General features: G+C 38.3%; 1 protein-coding gene across 9 annotated transcripts in view; it reads right to left on the bottom strand.

Annotated features, from left to right (window-relative positions):
- The window catches only part of KCNIP4 (potassium voltage-gated channel interacting protein 4), a 431,748-nt gene that overhangs the window by 206,949 nt on the left and 202,367 nt on the right, over positions 1 to 22,432 (bottom strand). Inside the window, exon 1 of one of the 9 annotated variants that reach the window (XM_042807737.1) lies at positions 7,983 to 8,051. The exons of 7 other annotated variants lie outside the window; for them this stretch is intronic. Coding sequence is in view for 1 of the 2 variants with exons in the window: in XM_032984392.2 (XP_032840283.1) it covers positions 5,910 to 6,009 (100 nt within the window). In the remaining variant the exon portion in view is untranslated. Of the gene's footprint in view, positions 1 to 5,909; positions 6,310 to 7,982; positions 8,052 to 22,432 lie in introns of those variants that run through there. One more of the 9 variants, XM_032984392.2, reaches the window with a different exon arrangement.

Below are 22,432 nucleotides of genomic sequence, written 5' to 3'. Positions count from 1 at the left end.
TTATAGATTTTCATTAAAAGGGAATTCAGCCCTTGTGGAGAATATGTGAAAGTAAAGGCATTTACAGTGAGAGGCAAACACTGTGTGATATATAATTTCACTTTGCTTATGGTGACTCTTTAGCAGTAGGAAAGTAGCATTTACTTATCAAAAGTAACTAAATAAAACAGATACTTTGACAATATAAATCCCATATTGAATAGCCAGTAGGACATAGGGGAAATAAATATCAGACGTTGTCTCCTTGGGGGAGATAAATCAGACCAGAATCTCATCTCTTTCTCATGCCTGGGTTATTCTCATAAAATTTTTTAGGTTATCACCTAGAATTACAAGAGAGTGAAACTGAGCAGTAAGGTTCTAGTATTCTTCCATTTCATAGTAGATAATTTCCATTTATTCAAAGTCCCATTCTATATGAAATAACTAATAACCAAACTGCAATAGTGTTCATGAACTGCATCACAACTATTCACCACAGAGGAAAGTTGAGAATTCTCTGATCAATTCTCTGTTTACTTGGATCTAATATTTTTGTTCCTTTTTTAAATAAAAGGTTAATTATAAACTAGTGAGTTTGCAAAAGTATTGTATTGATTACTCCAAGTGTAGTGCTCTTTATCCACCTATTTCTTTGACATTTCTTCATTTTCAGTTATAGTATTTACTTACTTTGATCTCTGTGGATGTAAAACACCAGACGAGCACATTATCATTGGGAGTGACAGTTAGTCTTGAGAAAAGCAGCTCTTCAGGGGACACTGGCCCAGGAACACTAGGAGGTTTTTCAGAAACAATGGACCAGCCCTCAGAAGATGGCTCAGAGACTTCCAACTGCTTAAAGCAGGCAACTCAGGGCTGAAGGCACCTATTACAAATTCCTTTGACTAGCAAGTTTCTTTTCTTACCTGCTTATTTCTGTTTATTTTTAAAAACTGTATCCAGACCTTGAGGCTTCTAGTATGAACAAAAAAAAAACAGAAAGGAAAGAGCTTTCCACTTACTCATTCTGCCCAATAGTGGCCTGCTGACCAGTCATGCAGGATGCCCAACCTGGCCAGGAGCTCATGTGCACACAGCTCCAAATCAGCCACAGTTACATGCCACTGTCTACAAATGACTTGCTAGTGCTGTTTGAGCAGTAATATTTAATCAAGGAAAACTTCACTTGAGTTCTGTGTTAAAGATTTCTATCTACTGCTCACTCGCCTGCATATGAGTAGTTGTTTCAACAGCTGTTTTAATTCAATTTATCTTGTTATATATGAAAGCTTAATTTAACAAATTACTTCCAGGGAATGCCTGAAATTGCTAATATTAAAATTTCTATCATCTCTTTTCCTTTTGCACACTGTCAGCTCCGGCTAATCATTTCACATATTGGTCCATGATTGCTTTCGTACTTCATAATTCTGTGCATAACTCTCTTTGACATCAAGACTGATCGTAAGAAAAATGGCAGAGAAGCCCCTATGTTTATTACCAGCTAATTCTAGTATGAGGTGCCAGTCATTATGAATCCTCTGAAATGAGTATTTCTCCACTTCCATCCATGAACACCGTGAGGAGTAACATCGCAGTGGAAATGTTGAAATTCCCAGCAGATCATAGCCCAGGTGACAAAACAGCTTCAGTGACTGCTAATTTCAGATCAACCACAAGTAACTTCCACCACGTTTCCAGTCATACCCAGTCCTTGTCAAAGAGAGTAAACACCATAAGCAACTCCCTATGTGTCTGTGGTTTTGCACTGTTTTCCAGCTGATGAACGGGAAGTTGTCAATAGCCAGATTTATTAAAATGGGATTAGAGGCTGCTTTGACATTTTAGAGAAATCAAGTGTTTCAGTAATTTAATGTAATTATTACAATTTTAGCTTTAAAGTTCCACTACTTCCACTCTCAGGGTTCCCAAACAAGATTAGATAGATATCGATAATATCAGAAACATGGAATCCACATTTCACAGTAACATACATGATTACTTCTACGTCATTTTTTTTCTGTTAGAGGTCCTAACTGCTATGAATATTCCCTAACAAACAGGGTATTCTTATGTAAATATTTTTGATCAGTCCTATCCTTCGTATTTCTTCTCTGAACCTTTTCCCTAGTGGTGTAGGCTTCATTGCTTACATTGATGAAAAAGAGTTTATTTTCCTGTTTATTTAATTACTAAGTGATTTAGCTTTTGAAAATCAATCTAGGTTTTCCAAGAAACATTAGGACAAAACAATTTTAACTTTGGAAAGGGATGATCTCATGATGCTTCAACCACTGTCTCCCAACAATTTACCCAGAGTAACTGACATACAAGGAAGATATTCACATACAAAACCTCTTCCATATCTTGATCAAGTTGATAAGAATCTTACATCTGAAGATCGCTGTCTTTTCAGAAAAGTACTTCAAGTATACTGAAATCATATAAACTGATATCCTGAATATTGCATAACATGCTGTATATTCAAATTGCTCAGTTCTTGTATCTCATTTTAATTGTGAATGACTTTTGGAAAAACTTGCCATACAAGAAGGAATATGATGAATTTTAAATTTATATCTAGGTACATCTAGGAACAAACTTTCCTGATTAGGTGTCAATACGTTACTCCTTACACCTATTGTATTACTGTTTTAAAAAATCAGTATATTAAGGAGGACCTAGCCCAATTTACGAAGAGTTAAATATTCAACCTAGAGATAAAGTCTGTGCAATCCACAACCCATGGGACTGAATAAATCTGTTCTGCTACTTATCACTTTAGGAGCTGTCATACAATATTAAAAACATCTATTTGAAAATACTTTTATAACAACAGTAAAACCACTCAGCAGTTAAAGGCAACTAGGCAAAACCACAGAAAGCATACTGTGATCTAAGTGAGTGCAATACATCATAAAATAATATTTAAACTAGAGATAAAGTCTCTGCAACCCACAACCTACAAAACTGTATAAATCTATTCTGCTACTTATCACTTTAAGAGCTGTCATACAATATTAAAAACATCTATTTGAAAATACTTCTCCTACAACAACAGAATCACTCAGCATTTGAAGGCAACTGGGCAAAACCACAGACAGCATACTGCTATCTAAGTGAGTGCAGTACATCAGAAAATAAGTATAAGCAAGTATATACAATTCTTTATTCTGAAAATATTTTATTATTTTCATAAGTAATGAAAATAACTGCATGCTATTATTATTAATATTATACACGTAATTTGTACTGAAGAGTCTAAAGAAAGCAGAATATTACTTACACTTATGTTATTATGACACTGAAAAGAGGAAAATTAGATTTTGCTATTGATTTACATAAATTACGTCCGATTCTTCCAAATTAATGTGGAAGTGGTTCACAAAGTTCAGAATCATGACAACCCTGTGTAAGAAGGAAGATAAGTTAGCTTCAAGCTTCTGTTGCCATGATAGGGACTAGCTCTGAAACCTAGATCTCTGCGAAAACTTCAGTATGATTTAGAGAGTTCAGATTTAGCATCCTGCATTGGGTTCACTGTGTTACAGATTCTTATTGACTCTGTGGACCACCTCCAGATACACGTAGGAACCATTTTATATGCCATAAACTATTAATTTGTATGAAACATGCAAAAAGATTTCATTTGGACATGTTAACCTTTGAGAATAAAAAAGGAAGGGATATAATCTATTCAAAACCAGACAACTGCCAATGCCTTTATAACAAACATTTTCAGAAAACTGTGACCAACTTCCCCACTGATTTCTGGAAAAGCACATGGATAGCCTGAGAACACGTGTAAAATTCATTTTTTCTTAACATTCTACTTAAAAGCATCTCTATCATATACACAACTTTATGATGCACGAACTTTTCATTCATGTGGGAAGTGAATAGCCTTGCTACATATTAAAATAATGACAATTTTTCAACTCCCCAGTAAAAGTCTATAAATCTTTTTTTTATTTTGTAATCAGTTCTTGAATTCCCAAATTTAAGAAAAAAAATGGGGAATAAACCTGCACTGTTCCTGAACTATGAGAAAACAAATTTATAAGTCTGTGCAATTTAGCTAAGCCCCATTTTCATCCATCATTGTTTATATCTATTACTTGATTCCCAGGTAGCATGCCTTTTATCTCATTCACAGCAGTCAAACACCACAGAGGAATGGGGCATCTATGTCTTCCTGTGGTTTCATCTAGCTGGCATGCTGGAAACCTGTCCTGCCCTAGGCAAGAAGAAACTTTAAGACTCCATGCACAGGTAGATTACCTGGGTTTTGTCCAGTGAGGCAGACAAAACAGGCAGCTGCATGAAAAACTTATTTCTTACAGAAATCTTACAACCACTTACAGGCAGCTTCAGTATATTTCTAATTGTCTTTCCATTATGAGCTTTCCCAGCCATAAAAACAAGTACAGACAACGACCAAGTGCTAAATTTTGCCAGCGAACCCGGCCAGATGTGGCAATCAGACTTGACAGAGCACAGCACAAACCTGCTGACCACCCTAAAAAGTAAATCAGGCTTTTTTTCCCAAATCTCTGCATCCCCTAATACTAGAGATAACTTTTATCATAACATTCCTCAAGTTGATTGACATTTCTATTTACAACTGAACACAAAACAAAAAGGAAAAGAAGTTTGTACATTTGAAAGGAATCTCTCCATTATCATTCAAACTCAATATAACGCACTCTAATGGATACATAAATTCTTTATAAAAATGCTTGGTAGCACATTTTTGTGAGTCCCTGCAGGGTTTTCATATTCTGTAACCAATTCTAGCAAGTCCACACAAGACAGCAACACAGACAGAGAAACAGTTGAGTAAACTTCCTTATGTAAAATCACGAGAAGACTGTGTTTCTTGAAAGAGTTACATAAACAGGATTACTTGAGATCTTTTTATAGGAGCAAATTTTGCTTGTATTCTTATTCGTTAACGCATGAAACCACAATCTCTCAGTCAACAAAGTTCCCCTTTCCATAGGCATAAGTATATACACTGTACTCAAATGCCAGCTTACAGAAGATTTGAGGGTACAGTATTTCTTCAATATTTGAGAAACAGACCATTTCAGTCTGGGGTCTAATAAAACACAGGGATGCAATGATTATCATTACGTTAACAACCATGCTGCAATCAGGGGGGTTTGTGACTAATTCCTCATACGATAGGAATAACAGCGCTTTCAGAAATAAGGTAAAAATAATCAATATTCAACTATCTTTTACATATAAAAAGTACATTTAAAACAAAGTAACCTTATTTTTTATTTTTACTGCTTTATACTGAAACAATGTTGCTAAGAAGAAAGGAGGTGATCTAAGATAAACAAAGCATCAAGCAATAAAACTTGCACTTGATTGCCCTAAGCGAATGTTAAAGTTGCTTATTTTGCATATGAATATTGTAGTTCTTTGTTAAGCACATTTAAAAATGTGAACAGTAAATTAAATATTCAACAGGTTGTTAAATACTGTAAAATATATATCTTGTATTGCAACAATCCCACTGCAGAAGATGTTATCATTAATAGCTTATAAGACAATTTTAAGGCACTATAACTGCATTTGCATGTTAACATCCTGAAATCTGCTTTGACCCCTACTACTTTAAATTCGCAGATTCAAAATCGGAGTAAGAGATTCAGATTTTAAGGCATTTATCTCTGTTCAACGTCCAAGTTTATACTTGCAGTATCCAGGACGGCAGTTTATTTTTCCTGAGAAAGAAAATCACCGCAACTTTAACATCAACAACACATAGCCACTGAAGTGCACGTCGCTGTCGAGGTGACTCAGGTGGTGCTTTACATCGAGTCTACAGGTGCCTCCTGCCTCGCCGCAAGAGAATAAGCATAACAAAAAAAAAAAAAAAAAAAAAGAAAAGCCACTGAAAAGCACTCCCTTACCTTCTAAACCTCCTTCAATCAGCCCAAACTGTTCCAACACTTTAACAAAAAGCACAATCATGATCAAAACTGCTATCATCTCAAGCCCTTCCAAGTTCATGGTGAGTTAGGTCATGGTCTGACCACAGCCGCTGAGGAAAGTGCTCTTCTGCCTGGCTTTCTTTGCAAAGCCATTAAACTAGGAGCGGAAGGCTCCTGCGAGGGAAGGGGGCGAGCGGGCGGGGGAGCGGCGGGGAGCACACCCCGTCCTCCCCAGCAGAGCCCCGGAGGCACCGGCGGATCCACTCCGGCCTGCCCCGGCTCCGCCGCGGCCGGGCGGGCAGCGAGGGGCAGCGAGGGGCCGCGCCCCCCCCCCTCCCCCCCCGAGGTCACCCGGGCACGGTCCCCGGGAAGAACGGCGCGCGCCGGGAGCGCCGAGGCGCGGCCGTGGCGGGAACGGCGCCCGCTCCCCGGGAGGCCGCGCGGGAGCGGACAGCGCGTTGCCGGGGCAACGCGGGGACCGGGGGCGCGCGCCGGGCACCGCGGCCCTCAGAGCCGCGCGCGGGCAAGTCGCGCCGACACACCCCCCCCCCCCCCCTTCCCGGTTCTGTGGCGGGCCCGGCGCGAAACGGGCGGCAGCGGCGGGCGGGAGCGGGTCCCCCCCCCCCCCCTCCCCCGGCCCCCGGGGCGGGGTGGGGGGTGGGGTTGGGAGGGTCTCCGCGGTGCCGCGGGGACGGGTGTGGCGGGGCGCCGCTCGCCAACTTCGCCGCTACTTTCCCCGGGTGAAAAAGCTGCCTCGGCCCTGAGGAGGGACAGGCTGCTGCGTGCGGCAAGCAGCTGGTAAGCAGCAGCGCGTTCAGAATCCTTTTGCTGTCATTGAAACCAATACGCTGTCTCAAATTCTTTAAGGCTTCTTAAGTATGTGGGCTTATTTGGAAAACAGAATTTGAAAAGAACAGATTGAGAAGGAGACGGAAATGCAAGCTCGCTATTTTTGATGGTTTCTCACTTCAGTAATATTTACTAATCAGAGTATTCTCCATGGAAGATATTAGTGGTGAAATACGTGAATCCTAACCACAGGACTGAACTGGTATCTTACACCTGTAACAGCCACTGGCCTATCTACAACAGTTTGCAGTACTGGCATTGTCACATGCAGAGCACAACGCCATTCGTGGTCAAGAGTTTGCTCTTTAAATCCCTTAATAATTTAGCATCTAAGAAGGGATTTACGTTAGAAAAACACTGCCTCTATTGCAGAAAAAATGAGCAGGGGAACAACTGCAACAAATTTAACCTGGTAAAGTACTGTCCCTCACACGGTTGGAATCAATTGCTGCCAAGGGCTTGGTTTTCTTCCTTTCCTTGGATAGGAGTCAAAAAAGCCCATTGTGTCATGTGAGAACTGGCAGCAACTTCTAAGTCCCCCAGGTATACTCGCATTATGATGGGTGTTATCATTACTGAAAACAGTGGAATGAAGTGGGAGTAAGGCAGCTAACAGATAGAATAGAGGTACCTTTTTTTTCTGGGGTGGGTAGATAAATTCATGCAGCGTCATGTTTACATGTCACTATTCTATGCTTTTTCACTCAGTCATTTTTGGACTCCCCGAAGCTGCTTAGAATTTTTCTGTCAGAAAACCTAAGGTTTAACATTCCATCCTAAACACTGTGTTTGTTTAATTTCTGCAAGCCGCTTTTGCTTGGGGTTTTTTGCCTTTATTTGCTGCAAACTTTCTCATTACATTCTTCTTCCTCTCATTTAATCTTCGTCCCAAACAAGGCTAAATATCTTTCCCCTCCAAGCCACCTTATCAATGGCTTTAAGGACAGTGGGTCCATCTCTCTTTCAATGTGGAACTAAAATGGGCTAATTTATCAGCAGCAGCGACATAACCTCTGCAATCTGTATGCCTTTACCCAAAAGGTTGCTATAAGTTGTGTTTGGGTACATGCAACACTGCCAGCTGAACTGACATACTCATTTTCATTGGTAGCTTTCATTAATATTTGTCTGCTGAAAATGATAAAATGAAAACACTTTTCAAAAAGACCCAGTATTTACTATTTTTGTGACAGTTGCACTTACTCAGAGCTGAGACAGGCAAACTGGAAAGCAGAGCTGGTGGTGGTGGTGCCGTGGCGAAGGCAGCTGCCGCTGCCCCCCAAACCGAGACCTCCCGGCTGGTGGTGGCTGGACAAATACGCACGTGGAGGTCCGTTGTCTGGGAGCTGCCTCCTCAAGTACAGGCGAGATAAATAGTTTTTCCCAGAGATGTACGTCTACTGCACCTATGGCTAATTCTGAGTCTTCTTCCAAGGTGCAGCAGAGAAGTACAGAAGAAAGGGAGGAATTAGTATTACTCCAGTTTTACAGGTGGATGCCAAAGCACAGTAAGAATAATAATCTCCGGAGAAGGCTAGGACTTTGCAAGAAAGCTATGACTAAACTTTTGTTTCTCAAGCACTGTGAACCAGCCATGAGAATCTCCTCTTTTTCTTCTCCTTATGATGTACATACAGGTAATCTAATATGCAGTTAAATATATCTTCCCTCATTAGGTCATTGCTTTTCAGCAAAACTTTATAAAACCTTAAAAAAATATTTTTCCTGTAGGAACACAAAACAGCACAAAGCTATCTCTGATCCTCACATTCCTACCTGCTTAAAAATGGACTTAACTCTATTGACGGGTAGGGTTACAAACTGCATAACATAATTATCTGTCTGAGTACCTTGCCAAAACAATTATGTGGCCTGTTGGTTTCTTCTTTGCCTTCCATTAAATAAAGGGAATGTGATATTAATTTACCTATACGGTTTTATCAAAACATGACAGGAATCAGGTAGCTAACATACTTGTAAATACTGAAACCCTATTTTCTCTCTTGCCTGACTACCCAAGCCTTAACATATTGTGGAATTAAACTTGGAAAAGGTCTACAAGTATGAATGCAGGAAATAGGAATGGGAGGAAAGATAGTAATGCATACGTTACCATGCCATATAGGTGTTTTATATACAACAGCACATAGCTGTGTTTTTCTTATGTATAACTGCAGATAAAAGGTTTCAGCTTAGAATGTGTTATAGATGCTGTTTCCTTTTCATCAGAGCATTCTGCAGGTTCGTGGTTTTTATCATGAGAGTAAATATATTAAACTGAAGTCAATGGTTATATTTTGATCTAGGGACACACCTAAATGGTGACTTCTCATCCTATGATGGAGCTCTAAACCACAATACAATGACTCTATTTACATTACTAAGATCCTTGATACCATTAATCTTACTGCTATTGCTTAATGCTATATATCATAAAAAGTTAATGTTCAAAAAAGACCCAAACAATTTAGACTGAAAAGTGATGAGTGGGTCTACAGATGGAGTCCCAGCAATGGTTATATTTCTTCTTTACACTTCCTTTTCTTAGGTGCTCATGTTCATCTGGATGCCATTAAACCACTCTCAGCTTTTCACCATGGCTTCCATGAGGACAAGTACTATCCTCTGATATTCCTTACCACCTACTGAAATAGTTTATGGGAGCCTGGCCTGTATAAGTCAAAATCTGTTGGATTTGTTTAAAAAGTTCAGATTAGTGATCTGAGCTAACCTTGATGACTTTTCATAAAGCAAACTGGGATGCACACATGGCGTTGCTGCACTAAGAGGTTTCGGGACAGCCTATCATTGGCAGGGGGGTAGGTCGTGGTAGAGCTCACTGGCAGAGCTGGGTGCAAACAGGACATCGATGCACAGCAAGAGGAAGCTGAAATGCAATAGCACCAGTGGGTGTCCCGTGTCATACAGAAGGCCTGAGAACAGAACTTCTAATAGAAGCTACAATTTCTTGATTTTGACTGAGAACAACATAAATAATATTTTTAAGCATGCATATGATGAGGGTAAAAATCATGCTGTAAAGCTACAGCAATCTAGTGATTGCTTCAGAAGTGATGTCCCTGCAACTTATTACAAAGATAAATAATATTTTTCTCCTATCTTTAATAAGAAAAGCTTTGAATAAATATTCCAACATCCAATAAAATCATTAAAATATTTATTCTGTGTAGCTATTTAAAAGAAATTTGTATTTTTTAATATTGAAAGGGAGTAAACCACTCCTTCTTTCTGAAGGAGAAAATGGGCCAGAAAGTCTTGATGTATCATAAATGCAAATACTTTATTATCTCAGCAGCTATCTGTTATTACACTTCAGTCTTCCTTTCTCTCTCTTTTAAATGTACTATAAAATATTTTATTCTATTTTATTCTATATATTTTATTTATCTTGCTTAATTTATTTATCATTACAAAAATATTTTTAAAAAAATATAAAACCTAGTAAATCTTCTAGCTCAACAAATTACTGATCAAAGCCAGCAAAAAAGGTACAAACTTTCCCGTTTAGTTTTAATTTAACCTTCTTTCTTAGTAAATATTTAATGAATCCAATGATACAAAATGCTGTGACGCATTCAGCTATTATAAATGCTAAATCTTGTAATGGCCCACATCTTGCAACTTTCCTCTAGGCATTGAGCCAACGTGGTTTGACTTTCATAGGATCTTTTCCAGACTAAGCACTGGTAAAAAAAAGAGTACAGCAAGCTGATATCACAGTGCCTTATTTCTACCCTTTCACAACTTTTATTTAAGTTTACATCTTGAACTGTGTCCAATGTTTTTCACTTGTCACAACTCAAGGAGTTTCTTACATCATGTCAGAAGAAGACTACTTCCCAGTCCCACCCAAGAAGCCATACTACCGATATGCATGATGACTCCCTAAACAGGCATTTCAGCCCCATGTCAGCAGGCAGCAATAATTCTATGGGCTGCTGTGGAGGTTGTGTCTCACCCAAATTGTCTCTGGTTGTGGAAGGGGGGCAAGATGTAGTCATGAAGCAGAAGTTCTGGCTCTTCATACTCGGCGTATACTTAGACAGCAATACATAAATCCTGTGCTTTTACAGAACTGATTAAAATAGAAAAAGTTATGTACTGCAATATACATAAGCAGGCTTTTCAAAGACTCTGACAGAAAACATCCTCACCAGGCAACTGAGACATACGCCCAGTTGGAAGCTATACCTAAAGATCTAGATAATATCATAGCATTGCTCTTCAGAAGTTCTGGGTTGCTATAAATGCCAGGAGCAGCACAAAATCTGTCAATATGTCAGTTATTCTACATAGTCTTCTGAATATTATGTGGGTATTCTGGAGCCCTTAAAATGGAATTATATTTCAAGTTTATCCCTTTCCATGCAGTGAAAATATGACTCCCTGAATCTGGTAGCGTGTATTTCTGGAAACTGATGCAGATATCATACTGTGACCATGAACTGAATGTCACTAGAAGACAGAAATTTTCTCATTGCATGGAAGAACACTATTCTGATAACTTCATCTTTACTGGAGGCCCTTAAACCTCATTAAAAAGAAAAAATCTTCAAAGAAGTTCAATGTCTTAAAAATGCTAGACAACTATATTTTAAAACTCTCTATGGAAACCTAAACTGAAAAATACTTTGTTGTTGTAGTTCCACAGAAGAAGCTCAACTGTTCTCATGTTTTGTTTGTGCTACCTATTTATTAGCAAGGGTTTTTCTCCTAAGAAACATAACGATTTTTCAAGTGTTTGCACTTGAGGGAACATATTGATCATTTTCCAAACTACAGAGAAAGTCCTGTCACGTAGAATTACAAGAGAGTTGTTAACTGCCATTTGTAAAACTCCTATGCATCTTCATCAATGAAGAACTAATGCAGCAAGCTTCATTTCAAATTTTGAGAGTCACAGCTCATCAAGGGATGGTGTTTTATGATATTTGTTTAAGTTTTCTCTGAATGACCCACGGCCTCAAACAGTTCATGTTCAATGTCTCACTGCTGTGGGATGCCACAGGTGGTAGCAGGCCTCCAGGAGCTTATTTCACCATGCTTCGTCAGGCCTGTGAGGACAGCGTGACCGACACCTCCATTATATTCATTATTGTTTAAGAGAATGTGTTATGCTGCCAAGGTGTAAGCGCGTAAGCTAACGCTCACAACCCAAGTAGCTTCACTGAAATTTTCCCAGCCATGCCAGTCCTGCAGTCCTTTAATCTGGCTATCGCGTCTTGCCTCTTCCTATATACTTTTAAATCTAGGGTATATCTAATGCCTTCATTGCAACTGGGATTCAGTGACTTCAGTGCAACTAAGATTCAGTGTTTTTTCCCTGTCAGACAACTAAACTTTTAATTCAGACTTTCATGGTTTTGCTCCTCATCTACTGTGACCTTCTCTTTTCTGTTTTTGTCAAGTGCTGTCTTACTCCTGTTTATCCACTCAGGGTACTGCTGGAAACATCATCAATCTTGTTTACCACTCCAACTATCTCAGCCTTCCCTTTACATTTCTAATGGATCCACTACATCATATACAAAATATTTGCCATCACCTTCAAGGCCAGTCCTAACATACTACTGCCATACCTTGTCACTGTTGACTTAGAGAATATTGAGCTGATAACCCACAGAAGCAATAATGCTAACCTTACTTATTCATTAGTTATACTTTATTCATAAGAAATATTCCTGGCCCTAATACAGTCCCTTAAATTCTGAAATATTATTACATCTGTACTCCCTGTGCTACAAAGTTTCTGTGATACACAGAATGTAGATGCTGATATTTTTGAACCCATAGCCATGGACAGAGCACGAGAATTTTATGACATAGCATGGTAAAATTTTCATCCAGATAGCAAAGGGAGAAGAGCCATCATTAATAGTTAGAAATATCATTATTAATTAGAAAAACATTCTGCTTTGTTGCTATCTTTTTTGCTGCATATTACTGGAAAACTGTCAAGCTTCCTGCAGACTGTAGGTGTGAACATTGTATTAAGTTAACTTTATCATAAATATCAGTAGGAAATTTATCTACAGCCTCAAAACAAGAGACTGACAGAAGAGTTCCTACAGTTCAGCTGCTGCAGCATGTGGATGTTCGCCAGACTTTTCCTCCTAATCCCTTGTTGGTTCATTAGTAGCTCACTGCAGACCACAAGAGACTCTTACGCCAATCAACAGTAAAAAGTCCCAGTAAGGCTTAGCTCATATGCCTATGGAAAACAGTTTGAGAGGTTGGAGCAAGACATCATCTTTCACAGTTCAGCTGAAAAAAAAAAAAACAAAAAAAAAAAAAAAAAACCAAAAAAACAAAACGAAACAACCAGAAAACAGAACCAAAAAGCTAGGGAAATCTGAAGCCAACATCTACTGAGCCTTACAGTCTGACTTCAGCACTAGTGTGCTGTTAGAGTGTGTTTGTAGTCCAAAGAGTGAGCTTTTACTTTGCCCAGAAGTTTTTACTAAGACAAATGACAGAACAAAAGAGTGACAAGGGTCAGAGGTTTTTTTCAGACTGGTTATACAAGCTGACCAACATATACAAAGGAAATAAAGCAAGCTGACAGATATACTCAGTTTCCAACTCTGCCAAATTAACCTACCTGGAGCACTGCGAAGGAGCCCAACAAGTTTCTTCCTAACAATTTGATAATGTCTCTTAATTTCTTTCCTGCAGACCTCTACCATGTATGAACCTGATACAAACAAATCCATGTGCCTGAGCAAAGCCTGTTGTAGATTCAATCATCAGTCTTAGTTTTGCTAGTTTTCTTTTGGTTGAAGGGTAATGCTAAACCACCTTATTACAGAAACTCACTGAAGGGTACGTTAGGGTGCCTGAAGAATCAAGGGGGATTGCACCATTTTTCTTATTCTGAAAAACATCTTAGAAATCACTTATACCAACCATATATTCAATATTAATGTTTATCTCATTGATAGTCAATGATTGTTAATGGTTGTTTTAAACCACCTGACAAGGATAGATGGCCCTTATATGCGAACAGCTGTACAGAAACAACCACCTGGGTTAGCAGTCTCAGCAGACAGTCCTAACTAGTTCAGTTGCATGTGTGGTCTTTACAGCATAGATTTGAACAACATTAGTGCAACAGCCCAGAGATACATAAAGCACTGCCACTTGCAATTTAAATGAACAGAAGATTTCTGTGCATTGAGCACCAAGACTTGGAGACTTTCATTATCGCCCAACTCAGCAGAGCTACTCTTAATACACAAGAAATTCTTCTTGGTATCTAAATTCTCTCCCCCTCTCCTGTCTTTACGCAATATAAATGCCTGTATTACCACTTCTTTCCTCTACTCTTACACTTTTTGGTGTCCAGTTAATATTTTTCTTTATAAAGTTGTCATTTGAATACCAAAGATATGACTTCTTTTCAAACAGATTACTAATTCTATTGGTTCTTTAGTCCTCATCACTCTATGCTTTTTGAAAGCTGCTTTTATTTAAATTCAGATTTCCTGCACTGGAAAGATTACATCTTGATTTATACCTTCTCCACTTGGGTCTGTAAAGTGAAGATGTTTCTGTGTGAGCTGGTAGCCTACCAAAATGGTGTGGAAATTTCAGGAGCAAAGACAGACCCAGTGGAGACACAAATAACAAACAAGACACTGAAATTTGTTTTCATATTAATCTTTAAATGTGTCAGAAGTGTTGCTCTTTCATTTTAATATGCTATAAGAAATTCTATGAGATGCCAGATAATATTTGCTTTGCTTTTATATTCACTGGTAATATATGATAAAGAGAGCTCTGAATGTTCCAGGGAGTTCAGAAATGTAAACCAGTATGAAATATGGCATTTAACACACCTCACTTTGTCAAAACAAACAAAAACCAAGTGGAATGCCTAAAAAGCCTCACTACAGTTAGCTATTTATTTATTTTGTGTTTCCTATTGCTTTCTCTGAATACCTCATCAGTTTTTTGATTGATGGTCAATCTCCATATTCTCTTCCATCATGAGAATGACATTAGGATCTGTGCAACTCCTTTATTTCACTGTGGACAAACTAGTCTGGTAGGCAACCATAGTTCTGTTTTGTGCAATTTACATGAGAAAATACAGGTAAGGGGTATATGACCGTGAGAATGTGTCTGTTCCTCAGGAATAAAAAAGAACAAAGAATGAAAACACTACACCAGAGTTATAGTAATTAAAAGGGAGACAGCAATAAAAGAGAGCAGGCGCCCATAGATATGGTATGGTCACTTCAGGGCCCTGAATGGCCCAGGTCTGCCAGATTTAAAGGATAGACTGTCATAAAACAAAGAAAGGTCAAGCTTTTCCCATGAGACTGATACCGTTATTAGCACTGCTACCATTACAGATACCATTGAGTAAGAGAGCTCATATTTTCTCCTCATCTGTTGAAAACATAAAAGCCCCTACTCAAGTAGCAAGGTTGAGCACTGTAAGGACAGGCATCGGAGGATGCACGTGGTACATGATGGCCCAGCAAAACTCTTTTCACATAGCTGTCTGTCAGTTTACATGTCAGAGAAGGGATTAATTTCCACAGGCTGTCAGGTGACTAAAATATTCTGCAGAGTAAAACAAGCAAAAGAATTTGAATGCTTCCCGTCACATGAAAGGACTTAAAAATATATTTGAAGCAAATAAATTGTATCTGTGCTCTCTGTCTGGAAAAGTACTAATGCTGAAATTGTTCTAGAGAGGTTAAAAAAAAGTCATTTAAAGAGCTCCAGACCAATATTTTGAGATCACCTCCAAAACCAGTAAAGTCTAAAAGAGGTAAAGAAAGAGCAGTATGGAAGAAGGAAAATTAATTCTGAATGCTTTCCCCAAGCTGGGAACCAGATAGTGTTCAAAAGGCATCATGAGGTTGCTACCTAGAAATAAATTTTAGTATGTAATTTGTATTCAGCTATAAGTATTGTCTTATCAGAAGAAAAGAGAACTGTAAAATTAAATATATACATACCCATATACATAACATGGGAGTGGCTGGATGTAAGTGATTCACATCTTACATTCTTCTTTAGCATTATTGATACGCAAAATATCGATAATACAAAATTCCTCCTTCGTGACTGCAGCCATTCTTTGGGTTTTCTTCCTTCTGAGGAATATCCCTCTGATGCATTTGCAGTGTTGTGCATCAGAAGAGAAAACCTGAGCCCTGTATCCAAAGCAAACAGCACAGTCTGGCAGAGGGAGCCCACGGAAGCAGATGTCATTGCCAGTGGAGAGCTGTTCACAGAAATGTAACGCAGCAGAACTGATGACACAGCAGAGTCCACCACTTCTTTTCAGCCTTGCTGCGTATGAGGAAAGCAGCCCATAGGAAGATGGCAACATGAGTTGCTTCTCTTTTCCAGTATCCACCTTCTCCACGATGTAGGCTCCACTGCTTCCTCAGTGAAAGGATCCTGCAGAGCTGAGCTGTGGTACACATCCCTCAGACCCTACATAGGATCCTCACAGTATCCCATTGCATGTCTTCCACCTCCCAGCAACAGAACCAGGCTCAGGATTTTTACCATGGTTACACCTCTAGAAACCCTACAAACCTAAAGCCGTGACTTTTTGATGACTGTTTTGCAATTTGCCTGCCATGGCCTGTGGGAGGAGTTTTGTGTGACTTTATTTTTGAAGTGGTATTTTCATCTCATTGCATGCGGCATTTTTAATTTCAATATATTTTTTCTTCATCTCTGGCTGTTTTGTATGTTTGCACTACTTCATGCTGACATTGCCAATCACTAACAGAATGTGTCAATCTGTAGCTTCTTTTTTTGGACATTGTTCCCCTTTGTCCCCAGCACTAATCACTTGAAACATGAACATCAAATTACAAGGAGAAAGTTTGCCTCTGTTTCTTACAGGTCCTATTCTGAACTGTTATTGCAGTAGAGACAACCTTGCAGTTGAGTCAGAGTTTCCTTACTGTATTTTGACAATTTAGTTGTGTGTCAAGTGACAGTGATCTCAAACCAGTTCTTTATTGATGTGACACATTAACCATCTCTTCCTACCCACCATCTCACTCTCAAAGTGAAACATCAATGTAATCTTTTCTACACAGCCAAGCAAAGGATGGATTGGAAATACTGATGCAGTAAGACAAAGCATCCTCTTTACATTTATCAAAATACAGAAACATATATCCACTCCTCAGTGAATAACACATTAGTAATAACTGCATGTCATATTCTACCGATTCAATATTAGGATTCTATTCTACTTTCTATGCTCGACTATGACTTTGTGTACCATCTTCAATACATTACCAACACCTCAACAAACGTCTTTGCGGTGGCTTTCCACCATGATCTTTTTGATAGTTCTGTTTCTCCCTTCTCAAAAAAAAAAAAAACATACATGCAGATATAGTATACTGGTTTTGACTAAAGGAAAAACTGAACTTCCATCACATGTTTTTTCACAGATCCATTTACACTGTGTGCTTGCTAGGTGGTCTTACAACATGTTATCTAAGTAACACTCCAGTAAGCACAAGATAAAATGCTACAGAAGAAAGCCCAGGATGTAGCTTTTTGGCTTATTGCTAGATTTAACCAAAGTGCTAACCTCTGTAAAAATAATGGAGTACCTTGTTCCGATAAATGTAGGGAAACTACTGAAGAACTATTTGATGCAATATTCAGGAAGTACCCAGAATGCCTTTTAAAACTATGTTGTAGTCCCCATAAAGCTGGTAAGCTGTGAATCACAGGAACAAAAGTCTATGGACTCCAGGAGTCGATGATACGCTCCTAAACTAAATATTTATGGGTCAGGTCTTTCAATATTGCTTGTGATGTCAGAAAAATGCTGATTCTTCTTGGTGAGATGTTAATAACTGGGCTTATCAGTTGTTTAGTAATAATGGGTTTGAAAAGTTATCAATATTAGCCATTTCACAGCTTCTCATTAAGAACAAAATAAAAACAAGTGGACAGTAAAAGACCCAAAATTTGGCATACTACAGCCAGTACTAGGTATGACAGTCCTATAATCAAAGGAGTTCTGCACACAGGGAAGGTTATCAGACTGTTTTTTTTTTTTTTTTACTTTCACATGGGGACAATTTTCAATGATCCAGAACAGATTCAGAGACATTTTGAAAAACTGAACAATTTGCAGGGAGTCATTCCTCATTCTGATGTCTTATGTCGGTGAAACTTGCTGTATGCACGAAACTTTGAAATCTGTCCTATTCCCAAATCACTACTTCATATTGTTGCAAAAGCAGTAGAAGTGCCAAGTTAAAAATTTAATATAATAATTATCTGAAACCAGAGGAATATTTTAGTGACAGCCATCAGAGATGCACCTAGCTTTTCTGAGAGTTAAATACATATAGACCTTACACTACGAGTTTCAAAAATGGGCTCACTGAAGTTGAATGAACCCTTAGAAAACATGGCCTATGCAAGACAACAATAACAAACTAAAAATATTCCCTTGGGAAAGCAGACTTAAAATACAGCTTGCAACAAATAGCACTGAGAGAAACTTAAACTAAAAATATTTTTTCAAAGTCTGCAGACTCAGAATTATAAAGTTATAGAATTTTAAGGGCTCTGAGGAACCCACCCAGTACAGACTCTTGCATTTTACCTTCCTGACAGACATTTAAAAAAACACAAAAAGAATTAGAGTATAACCCCTCTAAGAACTCTAGTACTTTATCACTCACTAGAAAAATTGACTCCTGACCCCAAACCTGTATTTCCCCCAGTCTCTTTTGCTGCTATTTGAGCCCATTATTATTGTCTTATTTATACATCTCTGTAAATGTGTCCCTCACAGAAGCAGATCTGGTCTAAAAAATTCAAACTGAAGTTACTAGAATTCTTTGAAGTTGTCAGTTATCCTTCATATGTCCTTTCATATACATCCTTCTTATGATTTCCTAGGGCATTTTTTAAATCAGAAAACTAACTATCTAAAATGTTCTGACTATTTTTAAAACAGTTTCAAAAAAGGAAAAAGTATTGGGAAATGCATTTTTTTCTTACATGCAAATGTAGAAATTTCAGAATCATCCAGAATAAGTTCTAAATTATTCCACAGCTGTGGAAAACATAACTGTTATTAAAACTGACTACTGATGACTTTGCTTTTACATTGTACTCTTTCCTCTATTTTCCCTCATTTCAGTTTAAAGCTTCCATAGGCATTGACTGTGTTGTTGTGTACATTCAGAAAATCATCCCAGGTGTATCATAATCTAAATGTTAAATGTTAATAAAATGAAGCAAAGCATCCAAGCTTTCTATTTAAGTGGAACATGACTGAACCAAAAAGGCTGGTGGGGACATGCTTTCTATTTCATTTGGAAACCACTGAATACTAGTTTCCATAAGCTCATTTGGCATCTCAAATTCAAATTAGCTGCAGCCAGAAAAATTATCTGAGGTATACAGTGTTTAATGGAGGGCAGTATGTATCCCTGACTCATATGAGTATGTACTATGATCATGTTCACTGAAAATAAACAGCATATCGAGACTGGAAGTCTGTTTGTCAATTGCACTAGAAAAGAAAGTTCTACCAGAAATCCCACAAATACAGAGAATGTCCGTGCACAGTGATTTTGCATTCTGAGCACTGCATTAGTTGAAAGACAAATGAAGATGGTGTAGTCAGAGTTCCTGACTCACTAAAGTAATTCCATATCTTGTATACATTATTGTTTAGCATTGATACAGTAGTTTTGGCTGGAGAGACCACTTAATTTGTAATATATGCTTAAGCCAGGACCCATTTCAGGGAATTTTGATCAGAAATAAGTATTGCTGACCTCATGAACTCTTTTGGAGGAATTAAGTATCCCAGCAGAGAAACTGTTTTGTACTGAGGGAACTGCTGCCAAATATTCAACATATAAATTATACTACTCTTGAATGTGTTGATCTCTCAGCAGAGATGAGCCCTAAATCTCATTGCATGTTAAAAGTTTATGTGGATGGATTTCAATTCTGTGTAATATACGGAACACTAGAGAGCTTTATTACAAGGTTCAGGATAAATTAAATTAAAATCAAGTACAAATGAAGTATGGGTCATCCCTGAGCAGAATTCAAAGAGATGTCGGCAAGCAGAACAGTATCTGTTATAGCATCCAAAAAGAGAGATGGAATTCCAGCGCATCTTTTTTCAGAAAGTACAGTAGTTTGGCTGAGGTTGGACCGTGTCTTGTTAGACAAGAAGATGTCCAAAGAAATTGAGCTAAGAATCACATGGACACACATTTGCCTCTGCTTTAGTGTAGACCCAATCCCATTTTGAGTACAGAGAAAGAATAATAGCATGAGATTTGGCAGAGATCAGTTGAAAAATAGGTGAGATAATGTCTCTCTTCCTTGTCCCAGTTGAAGGAGCTTAGCTAAAAACAAACATGCAAACACACAAAACCCCTATGCAATCTGTAACACAATCTGTGAGCAACAAGACCAACATAAACCTGTGATCACAAAGGTACTGACTGGACTTAGTTTGCTATTGGTTTGTTAATGTAAGGTCCTTTCCAAAACTACAAAATGGATGCAAAATTTTACCAGTTTAAAATGACATATGTAATTTACTTAGTACTGCAGTACTAAATGACATGCTGGCATTCTCATATTTAGTATTTAATATGAGTATGCCTGCATGAGAAAGATGACCTGGATCAGCTTAAAACTGCAGAGCAAGACCTCTCTTTTTGAAGTTGATACTTACAGTACTTACAGACTTTATTAACTGAAAATGAAAGAGAAAAGAAAGAATTAAGTATTCTATACATTTTCTCTCCAGCTGTATTCTGACCTTGCAGCATGCTGGCCGTGCTTTGGGGCAGCATATGGTTATAAGGAACTTTTCCCGGTGGAGCAGTCTTGTATTACTGGAGTCTGAAGGTGGGGGACTGATCAGTCTTGTTACAAATACTGTATATTCCTATGCAACTAATTATTAACTTTGGTGAGGGAGAGCTGTTTTTTAAGTTATGTTTACTTACTAACTAGTCATTAACTTATGTCTTAACTTACGCAGGGCACAGCTATTACTTCAAGTCTTCTCTCCCAGACAGGGCAAGAAGCAGTTATGTCACTACACATGCCAAGGAGAACAGATCTGTATGCAAGTTGGCACCACGAGCCTGGCTTGCCACCACACCAGGGAACTGGGAGGACTGTGTCCTGCAGGGAGGGGATTCTGTCTCTCCCATTGGCAGCACTGCTGACTACCACAGCTGTGGCTTGTGGGTGTACACAAAGAGTCCCTTATGCAGAATTACCAGAGTTGCATTGCTTTGTGACCAACATAAGCATTCATATTTGCATCAAATGCAAGTAAAATGCTGCTTGTCAGAATTCTCTGCTTGTATTGACAGGCACGCTCATCTTTAATTAGGAGACCTGGGCCCAGATTGTGCAATGAGGGGAGGAAGAGGACCAGTCTCAAATGCTAGCATCTACACGGGGCAGCACAAACCTTAGTGGAAAGCCTACTTGCTATAACTCTTTTTTCTGCAAAAATAGATAAGCAAGGAACATAGGCCTTCAGTCACTCTGAAAACAGGCATTTTGTATTTTGGATAACTGTAGTCAAAAAGTTTATCTTACTAAAGTATGATTCAGTTCTTTAAAAAAAATCACAACCCACTCCACTCCTCCCAGCCCCGCCCCCCCCCCCCCCCCCCCAAAAAAAAAAGCAACTTTGATTTAAACACTGTGCCTTATATTTAGACTGGGCTTTTTTAATGTGGCAGATAATATCAAATAAAAGATATTCACAAACAAAATTCAGCTCTATATTTCTGCTTGCTTTAACACAGGCTGATGGAGTGCTTTAGACTGCCATTACATTTTTAAAAATAGAAGGTACATGAATGGGCATGTACCTCAGTTTTTAAGAGAAATGAGTCACAGCTCTTCAATTATGTTTCTTTTCTTTGCTCCTTTATTTTAAATGTAAGAAAAGACCTTATTTGTACATCCTATTGCATCCTTATCAAAATCCTGTGAACACAGTTAATCTCACTTCATGTGGTCAGGATAACAGCAATAATAACACTGTGAAAAGCAATAGACCTCATTGTTAATGTGGCTTATTGAAGCAGATAATGAGATCTGGTATTTTACCTTGAGAGGAATATTGACAAGTAACACTTTACTCAGTAAATATTCTTGTCTATGAGTTGGACTCTGTGCAAAGGAAAACTCAATTTCTACTATGAATTCAACTTCACCAATATATTCTTAGTGTATTCTGGAAACTGCTTCATTTCTGAATATATGTGCTTTTCCCATATTGTAACCAGTAGTACATAGGTCTTGATACCTTCCCCAAAATCTCAAAATATTCCTCAAAAAGGAGTATTTATTGCTCACCTTTAAAATGTGAAAACAAAGAGGTAATGAGCTGCTTTTCACAACACAGTTGTAGACCCAAAGGTATAACCTGCATATTCTGTTGCCCGTCGTGGTATTCAGTCTGTCTGACATAATAAAGCTTAAAGTATCTATAACAACACTCTAATTTTATTGTTGCAATGTCAGTAATTGCTTTAAGTGTGTTAGTATGCTGTGAAAGATTGAAGAAGGGAAGGCAAAGTACAGTTCTTGCTGTGAAAAAGAAGTAATCTAGAAAA

This window comes from Tyto alba, unplaced genomic scaffold (assembly GCF_018691265.1).
Source record: "Tyto alba isolate M040663 unplaced genomic scaffold, T.alba_DEE_v4.0 Super-Scaffold_6, whole genome shotgun sequence".
In the NCBI taxonomy this organism is placed as follows: Eukaryota; Metazoa; Chordata; class Aves; order Strigiformes; family Tytonidae; genus Tyto; species Tyto alba.
The sequence above is the reverse complement of the archived record's forward strand: the minus strand, read 5'-3'. Positions and strand labels throughout refer to the sequence as shown.